At 36.7% G+C, this 9,159-nt stretch overlaps 1 protein-coding gene across 4 annotated transcripts; it reads right to left on the reverse strand.

Moving 5' to 3' along the window:
- Positions 1 to 406: 406 nt before the first annotated feature.
- LOC107827628 (DNA repair protein RAD51 homolog 2-like) lies at positions 407 to 8,693 on the reverse strand. Of its 4 annotated transcripts, XM_016654800.2 has the most exons (16): positions 8,435 to 8,671; positions 7,204 to 7,317; positions 6,965 to 7,117; positions 6,491 to 6,594; positions 6,136 to 6,199; positions 5,584 to 5,639; positions 4,777 to 4,857; positions 3,975 to 4,034; positions 3,778 to 3,869; positions 3,326 to 3,417; positions 3,117 to 3,234; positions 2,932 to 2,997; positions 2,544 to 2,663; positions 1,491 to 1,634; positions 924 to 1,011; positions 407 to 820 (listed from the first exon to the last, which is right to left on the reverse strand). In XM_016654800.2, exons 1-15 carry the CDS (start codon positions 8,516 to 8,518, stop codon positions 968 to 970), a joined length of 1,392 nt encoding a protein of 463 aa, XP_016510286.2. In that variant the 5' UTR covers positions 8,519 to 8,671; the 3' UTR covers positions 407 to 820; positions 924 to 967. The 4 variants fall into 4 exon arrangements, with proteins under 4 accessions (XP_016510286.2, XP_016510289.2, XP_075078166.1 ...); XM_016654803.2 differs by lacking the exons at positions 2,932 to 2,997; positions 3,117 to 3,234; positions 3,326 to 3,417 and having other exon boundaries at positions 8,435 to 8,604; XM_016654801.2 differs by lacking the exons at positions 407 to 820; positions 924 to 1,011; positions 1,491 to 1,634 and having other exon boundaries at positions 2,888 to 2,997; positions 8,435 to 8,693.
- Between the last annotated feature and the right edge of the window lie 466 nt (positions 8,694 to 9,159).

A 9,159-nucleotide genomic window follows, 5' to 3' on the forward strand; every position in this document is an offset into this window, starting at 1 on the left:
ATATCCCTAATTGTAAATCTTAAACATGAGTTAGTTACTTAGAAAATCTTAAGATAACTTGCTATATCTAGTTAATGTACAATGACAATGCAAAATTCATTATACTGAGCTCAAGTCCGTTGAACATATAACAAGAGTGCAAAAGTTTCATCGATATAATCCTTTTTCTGATAATCGAGAAATCCCCGTGACACACTGGTCCTAAACTCGGTGGTTGATGGGTTTGACCGTTTATTCTTCTCCACAAAAATACCAAGCTTTTGTTTATGGCCGGATTCGAACCCATAACGAGCTTCGTCGATATAATCTATATTTGCTAACACTTAGTTGTCCTAACATGTTGCACAGAATCAAGCCAGAGCAGTTGCCACTGCAGTCATATAGGGAAGTTGAAAAATACACTCAATTTTCTGGGACTAGAAAAGCCATACCGAATAATTAATGGTAAGCACTTCAACATCCCTTCACTCACGAATAAGAATTATAGTTTCTACACACCAGTATGACAGTCAAAAAGAGAACACGATTCATGCAATCCGGATAAACAAAATTAAGGAATGAATCACAGTAAGAGTAAGAATATGGTCAAGTTGTTCAAGGGGTCTGAGAGGAAAACCCACACAATATGAGCTATGTAATGGAGGTGAGACGGGGGCAAGCGCCATCAAGTTATGTTACTACTTCCCCCGTGGCCGGTACTATCAGCAGAATGGATCTGAGGGAATTGTGAATCCTTAACTTGAAGGAGTCCACATGCTACCAACAGAATCTTCATGTAAAAGTTAATCATTTGTTGTTCGTCAAGTGATGGAATTTACACCTAAAAAGATATGATCAAGGGATTTAAGATTCAACCCAGTGAAAATCCGAGGATTTAGAGAAAGGGAAGGATTTAAGATTCAACCAAGTGAAAGTCCGAGGACTTAGAGAAAAGGAAGAATGTGCCAGGGAGCTTTGCTTCTGGAGCTCAATGCATCATTTCGCTTCCAACAGTAATAATGCTGCTGTGACCTGCATTATGTATAGAGATTCAATGAGGATTATCAATACTAGTAACTAGGAAGCAACATATGATCAAATGACATTTTTGGAATTTTACACACACTTGAAACACGCGAATTTACGTTATTGGATGATACTATAACTCTTACAGGGAGAAATGGACAAAATGTACTAGACAGAAACTATAGAGATTCCAACTTCCAAGCAATAGGCCAAACATAACGCTATTGTTATTTCTCATAAAAATGATGGCATTCTTAAAAGTTTTTTTTCCGATGTGAGCTAAAATTGAATCCATATAGTTCAGGAAGCCTGGAATTGTTCTGTAATCAATGATTTGTTTCTTCCTTTTGTTTATTGATGAAATTGTGTCTTCTTTTCTATGTCATGGATGTATGCTTGAAAAGCTTCAACAAACTGGAATAACGCCACTACTAAAACACCCCCACCCACAAACAAAAAGGCAAGTAGTATACTTTAAATCAGACCTTGACAATGTATTGTATGTATCTCTGGCCCTGGCATTTCCACTCCATCATCATTAAGCAATGAAATCCCAGAAGAAGTTATGTTGAAAGGGAATGCAAGAGGTGGAGATAGTGGAGATTTTGCTAATTTTATGAACCTTTGACCTGAAAGATGGAAGAGAGCATCAGCAACTCCCATTTATCTATGTTAATAATCTGCTGTCTACTCGTGAATCAGAAAGCTCAAGTCAGAAAAAAAAAATGTAAGCTTTATTTAGAGACTTCAATGTATCATTTCTTCGAAGTTATGAACCACCGCAATAATTTGTCCGTTCAAGTTGTAAGACCAAATAAAGGATCGAAACCCTCTAACCAACTTCTATCTTCAGGATATGCTAAGAAAGAAATACAAAAATTGAGAGCATAAATGAGCATGAGGTTAATTCTACAGTAGTGTTCAGGCATGCCGAACGCAATAGGACCTATCGCAAGACAAATAATAACTTTGGCAAATTTCTTTGCTTCCAAATGTTTTATTTTCTTCTCCAAAAGTTCCAAGGATAGGAAATGCTTGTCACATAATTGTACAGTTTAACAGATAAAGAAGATTTTTCTAGTTACATATTTGTGGGTTGTTATCCGTATTACAAATAAATTCTGCTAATTATCAGGTGCTGGCTTTTGGCGTAAGTTTGGAGTAACAATGTCCTGGAGAATACAAAGATATAAATTTTATCGAAGAGACCAGTTCTGACCACCATCCAATTGTACACCAATCAACTCCTCTCCCTCGCATAATCTGTCTGCAGTGATTTTTCAGATAACAGAATCCAGAAGAGCATGTAGTCGGTTAAAGACCAACAAACAAAAATATAGTAACAGCACTTATTTACTCGAGCTAATTTCATGGACTGCGACGTAAGCAGAGTGCTGACACATCAGAACCAAAGGTGAGCACAAAGGCGAGTTTGAAAACCAAAAAAACACAAATTTCCTATCCACAGAATAAAGACAGAAGAATTAACAGCAAAACAAAAATCCAGGATCACCAATTCTGAGAAAAGAAGATCAAACCTGATCTTGATTCAAATACAAGACGAATACTAACAGCATGAGCCCAGTGGATCCCTAAAGCAGCAACAAGATGAGAATCAAGATTTGTGGAAGCTTCTGAACGATCGACTCTGCTCAGTTCTGAAAGGAAGTTTTACGTGTTAAAAAATAAGGACGTGTCTGCCTCTGGTACCATGTTAAAAAAAGGACACTGGGTTTAACTCAACCCACATAAGCTAGCTCATAAGTGAGGATTGCCCAAATTATTAGAAGGACACCACAACCCATTTTCTCAACCAACATGGGACACTCTTAACAGTGTCCAAAGTTTTATGGGCCGTGTGAAGTAACACAAAGGGTAGGACCTGTTGCTTATGCACTACAATTTCCCGAAAGTTCTCAGCTACACCTTGTATTTTCATGCTTGATAGTTGAAATGAAGATTGGACCGGGTGTATCTCTACAACAGCTTCTCCTGTCAACCGAAGCAGATGGACAGATTTTGACTCGATCTATAGCAATACTACAGAGCAAACTGGTGAAAGAAAACAAATGGAATTTCAGCGAAGATACTTGTACAATAGGAAAATTTACCTCCAAAAGAAGCAACACAAGAAGATAGGAAGGTAATCAAGCTTAGTTTCCAAAGTTTATCTAGCAACAGCTTGCTCGAGGTCGAGTATGACTCCAAAGGCATAAGGAATGTAATGAGCTGGAGTAGACTTTCTAAATTAGGGTAAAACTGAATTTCAATTGGGATGTTTTGAGATGACAGTGTTTAGCTAAGCATAGGGTTACTTCACTTTTGACGTTGCAGAATAATAGTAAGGTGACTTGAGCTGGAGGAAGATATATGTGGCTGGGATGAATCTAGTTGAGGGCCCAGATAGTTCAGCTTATTCCATATATGCAGACAAACAAGAGAGAGGAATCAGTTCTGCACTACCAGTAAAACACAAAACTCGGAATCTTATAATAAACTCAACACAAACCTCTAATCTACTTCTTGAATGAATAAATTTTCATAAGTTTAGCACATGAACACATTTTACCCATTAATTTCAGGGAAGAATGTGCAACCAAACATGCTATGGTGACATGGAACCAAGCACAATTTATGGCAATGATCCTACTGTCGCTCAAAATATATTTCTTTATTTAAGAAAAACAAAGAAAAGCTCCCATCATTATTTTATAGGAAAATGTATTTATTTTATAGGAAAAAGTATCAAACGACTTTAGTGCACCACGATACCTTGGAAAGAATAGTGGGAAGTTTCATCACGACTTTGAGATCTCACTTGGTTGGTTACTACTACAGGAATTCGTGAAAATTCTGCAACTGATCTGAAAATGGCAAAGAAGCAACACCAGATTAGAATAGAACATTGATCACCTGCTTGGGAAGAGAGATACATTCTCGATATTCATTCAGAAAGACAATATTCTCACTTAATAAATGATATATGCCAACCCAATGAATGTTGCCTCTGAGGTCCTTGGACACCTTCACTGGAGAGAGTGAAAAGTTCATGAGTATCACTATGGCGAAAAAGAAAAAATGTGAAAAACAGTATAATGCTATTGAGTTTTCAGAGAATTATTAAACCAGCATTGCCACATAACATGAAATCACACCAACTGCAAGAAGAGGATTCTGAGCACCACGTGTCAAATCTCTGTTTTCGCATAATCAAAGATATTATAGAATATACTCCCAACAAAACCAGGTTACCATGAATTCCAGACAGTATGTATTGAGACCCAAATTTTCACATTGAGAATGATTGCATAAATTTCCTAGAAAAGCAATAGAATCTGATATAACACATTATTCTTGTAAACAACCTAAGAGCACAAATCTAAGCTAGCGTTTGGACATAGATTTGGTTGAAACTTGAAAAGAGAAAAAATAATTTTTGGAAGTTGAAGTTGTGTTTGGACATGCATTTTAATTGGAAAAAAGTTGAAGCTTTGTGAGCGGAAGAAAAATTTTCACCCAAAAACTGGTAAAATTCAATTTTTTTAATTGCATGAACAAACAATATTTTCAATTTTTTTTTGAAAAAAATTAACCAAAATCTATGGCCAAACGGGAGCTAAAAGTACTCAGACAGATGTTATCTGGACTACCAAGATATTCACAATTTTTTCAAGTGGATATTAGGGAAAAAGTTTATAACTCCAGTAGAAGTTGTACTCCAAAGGAAGTACATGTTGAGAAATTACGCAGGAAAAGTGAAAAGGGAATTACCCTGCAAGAAGAGCAGCCATGCTGTCGATGATCAGCAATTTCACACCATGTTGAAATAGTGAAACTCTGATTTTCTGCAAGCTGACAGAAACACAGACTATAATTAGTAAAAAAAGAAATCTTCCAATACTTGCACAATTGGACGAGTGTTACAAAAGCTAGAATCTGAATGGCAAAGTTAAGAGGCTGCTTCGGACAGCAGACAATGCCGGCCACAATTGAGGATGAGTGTTATGAAAGCTAGAATCTGGGGGTCACTTTAAAGAACCTTATTTTTAAGTATATTTTCTACTATTTCTATACCGGGATTTTCTAAAAAAATTAATGAATTATTACTTTATCCAAGAACATGTTTTGGACAACAGTAGGATCAAACAGAGGGAAAAGGAAATTATAGTACAGGAACTAAATAAAATACATGCATTGTGAACACAGCATATAAATGTTGCACGGATGTTTTGTTAGTCACTTGGTTGTTATAAAATCGGAGGTATACGGGCTTTAACACAATATTGTACATGACTTCCCATTGGATTTACTCTTTAACATGTTCATGACCACCATTCACCAAACAATTAATTTTCCAATAAAGCCACTTTCCTCCGAACCATCTAACCAACTGTATTAACCTATATAACTCCTAAGTCCACCCTTCAGAGAAGAGAAGAGAAGATGAACACGTAGAAAGTCAATTTCATTAACGGACTCATACTCCTTCCAACAATATAATCCAGAATCTAAATATTCGCGAGTTCACTATTGCATCAAAACTCAGAATAACAACACATAGGTAAAGCTGCAACAAACCTATCAGTGAATTCAGAAAGGGATGTCGGTCTTAAAACTAGGATCCTTCCAGCCATCTGCAACATCAAAAGGGGGAACATCCTCACTAAACTCTTCAACTCAATGTATTGCACAGAAAACATTAAAGGGTGCATCAGCATCAACATATGTCAAAGGGTCTGCTATACTACGTGCTCTGACATAGTTGACTTGCAAAATTAAAAGATGTCCGACTCTTTATTTTTTTTCCCTTTCACCGTCATTTTAGCAAAGACACACGGACATAGTTGAACATGGAAGAGACGTGTTTATAGACATCTTCAAGTCAATCATTAAAGGAGAAAAGTCAACTTAGAAATGGTCATCATGATTATCTATGCACCAAGTTATAGAAAAGACTGGAGATCTAGACCTTGCATCCTACCATGACCGTTTTCATGGCTCGCAAGCAATTTATAGACTTAAATTAGAAACTGACTTAAAATCTTTCGCTCCCTTGTTCACGGTTGTCATTTCAAAGTCCTAAATTATTCAAAAAATATGGCAGAAAGCACTAGACAAAATGCTGCATACCTCCTGTGCCATCCCTTCAGCGTGAAATGCTTCGGGGAAGCTATTATATCCCATTTCTATCATCCTGGGAAGACACTTGAGAAACAGAATTGTCAGTATTTCCAATTATAACACAGCAACCTCAGTACCAAAAGCCTAAAAAATGGCAGCCCGGTACACTAAGCTCCCGCTATGCACGGGGCCCGGGTAAGAGCCGGACCACAAGGGTCTATCGTACGCAACCTTACCCTGCATTTCTGCAAGAGGCTGTTTTCACGGCTCGAACCCGTGACCTCCTGGTCACATGGCAGCAACTTTACCGGTTACGCCAAGGCTCCCCTTCAAAAGTGACCAAAAGCCTGAAAAGTGAAAATACCTCCTTGAACTAAACTTGGATTCTGTATCGATATAAATTACTGAACCATCTAAGCCACCATAACTTAATGGAAGAGAAGCTAATAACGAAAGCTTCAAACAGAACTGCAATTTAAGACAGAAGAAGCTCAATCAAAAGTTTACCAAAGGCAACAAATGGTTTAAAAGCAAGGAAACACATAGCACTATTATGGGAAGATAGAAAAAAAGGGCACCCCGGTGCACAAGGCATCCCGCGTTCACGCAGGGTCCGGGGAAGGGGCACTATTATGGGAAAATATCAGATTAAAGAATATGAAATGTCTCTCGATGTACTCCACTTAGCATTTCTTTTCAGCAGGCAATCACATTAGATAGAAGCGAAGAAACTTCAAGCAACCCCAAAAGGCCCAACCAACCACTAAAAAGGAAAATAAAAAGTAATGTAGAAGTTCGGAAAGCAAGCTTGTTTGAAGTTCGAAGCAGACAATCGTGCCTGAGTTTTACCAATGCCTGCTGGACCCACTAGCTCTGTCACAACACCAAAAGGAATTCCACCACACAAAGCATTATCGAGTCCTTTTAGACAAGTTGGAAGATGGCCAGCCATTCTCTCATTTTGAACCCTCTGTTCCAGCAATGAAAGTGCCTAAGTCACAGGAAGAGGAGGGGGAAAAGTGAGTTTGCATCTCCTCTTGAAGAAATGAACAACGGATTTTGCCTTTATAAACTTACAGTTTGGTAAGGAGGACATGTAATTTCACTGATGTGTGCCACTGCTGATGCTACTACAGCTAAATCCACATCTAACAATTCCATCAACTCGAATTCTGTCAATGACAATACGTCCTGGGACCATAGAACAAACATAAATTAATGGAAACAAATTGAAAGCAATTTGTCAGGAAGTTAATAAGGTTCAAAACAGGATACATGAAATTGATCCCCTCACCGTGTTCTAGGTGAAAATCTATACTGCACTTAAACCAAGGTACTAAATTATAAGGAAAAATGAAACACACATGCACACTTGAAATATGAAAGCAACAATCAGAATCTAATGAAACACACATGCACACCGGTGTCTTGTTGATATGAGGAAACAAGTACCTGCGGGAAAACAAGAAACTAAAGGTGCTCCATATAAAAAAGACTTTTCCTTGTGTGATCTCATTTTCGCACTCGGCATAGACAGTTAGACGCGTGATTGAGATAATTCATCAGTGCTTATTAGAGCAATGACCAGACTCATAAATACTTCATCTGGTTTAGTGTAAAAAACTAGGAAAGTATTTTTCTTGTTTGACAGTTTTTGATTGACTTAAAACTTCATAAAATGTCTTCTTATTAACATCTTGAACACCTCAGAATATCAAATCAATAAACATTCAAAATAAAAGCATCACTAGTTTTTCACTTCAATTACCTACACCAATACTCAATACCAAATTCCTATGCACATTCATCTAATACAGTGTTCCCACTTCCTATATTTCACTACTCATCGCCATAACAACCCCCCCCCCCCCCCCCACACACACACACACACATCTTCCCTCAACCAGTGAATTTCAAGAAAACAACAAAATGATGAATTTAACAAAAATGAGCTCTTTTAATCATAAAACATTAGAAGTAGACACTAAATTTAATTTAAAAAGACAAAAACTAATCATTGGGTGTTAAAATTTGCACCTCAACATGTGTTAATAGACTTTGTTACACTTAGAAATATCAATCTTTAAACATAATTGCCCTTCTGAATAGGATCAAACTTAGGGATGAAACTGTACATTCCATACGTAAATTTGAAGAACACAAAGAACTAAAACAAGCTCACATAGTTTAAATGCTAATGAATGAAGAATTCAGAAGGCAACAAAGATTCTTACACTTGAAGAAAAAAATGTGTGAATATATTTAGCACAAGTAAAATTAACAAAGAAAGAAAGGGTTAAAAGGAGACCTTAGCAGTAATAAGGTTACGAGCAGAAAAAATGTAGGCAATAGACTTGGGAAGACCCATTTCGCTAAGCAGCTTGTTCGCCATAGCTTTCTTCCTCTCCCTCTTCTTTCTCTCTTTTATCTTTCAAGTTGTGTCATTATTTATATTTTGGGTAGGTTTAAAATAGGAGTAGTTACTTAAATATATTTTTAGCAGCTTTAATCCTTTTAAATTTACCACAGGTAAATATTTTTTGTTCTTCGTCAAATATTTATCAAATTTCGACGGCTAAATTCAACAGAATTGTGACCAACAAAAAGTTCAGAGTCACCAAAAAAATCCTATCAAATCCCCAAAAACCAAACCAAAAAAAATAATAAACAAAAGAAGTAGAAAATACACTTTTAAAAATTGCACCAGCTACCTGAAATAGTCTAAAAATAGTAGAAGCTTAAAAAAAAACTCTCAAAGGTGTTGATAGTTTCTTAATGAATAACTTGTTAGTGTCCTGGGGAAAATATTTTCCGTTATACCAAACTCACCCTAATGCTCATAACTGTGACGTGTCTTTAGCAGTTGTCAAATTAGTAATGTACAGCTTTATGTTGCAAACATAAGGTTTTATGCTCGAATTACTTTTTAATCCCTTTGATGTGTTGTGTGGTATAAAACTCTTCAGAACTTATTGCATCATTTACCCTTTACTATTAGAACTTTGCATTTTGCGATCCGCAAAGAGTGTTGGA

The sequence above is a fragment of the Nicotiana tabacum genome, chromosome 9 (assembly GCF_000715075.1).
Source record: "Nicotiana tabacum cultivar K326 chromosome 9, ASM71507v2, whole genome shotgun sequence".
Taxonomy (NCBI): domain Eukaryota; kingdom Viridiplantae; phylum Streptophyta; class Magnoliopsida; order Solanales; family Solanaceae; genus Nicotiana; species Nicotiana tabacum.

What these genes read in the sequence shown, in the direction of transcription:
- LOC107827628 (XM_016654800.2), bottom strand. Translation starts at nt 8,518, where the DNA reads ATGGCGAACAAGCTGCTTAGCGAAATGGGTCTTCCCAAGTCTATTGCC. An exon ending in TTCCCACTATTCTTTCCAAG is followed by an intron (nt 3,418 to 3,777) that starts GTATCGTGGTGC and finishes ATATGGAATAAG; the next exon opens with CTGAACTATCTGGGCCCTCA. An exon ending in ATCAAGCATGAAAATACAAG is followed by an intron (nt 2,664 to 2,931) that starts GTGTAGCTGAGA and finishes ACTTCCTTTCAG; the next exon opens with AACTGAGCAGAGTCGATCGT.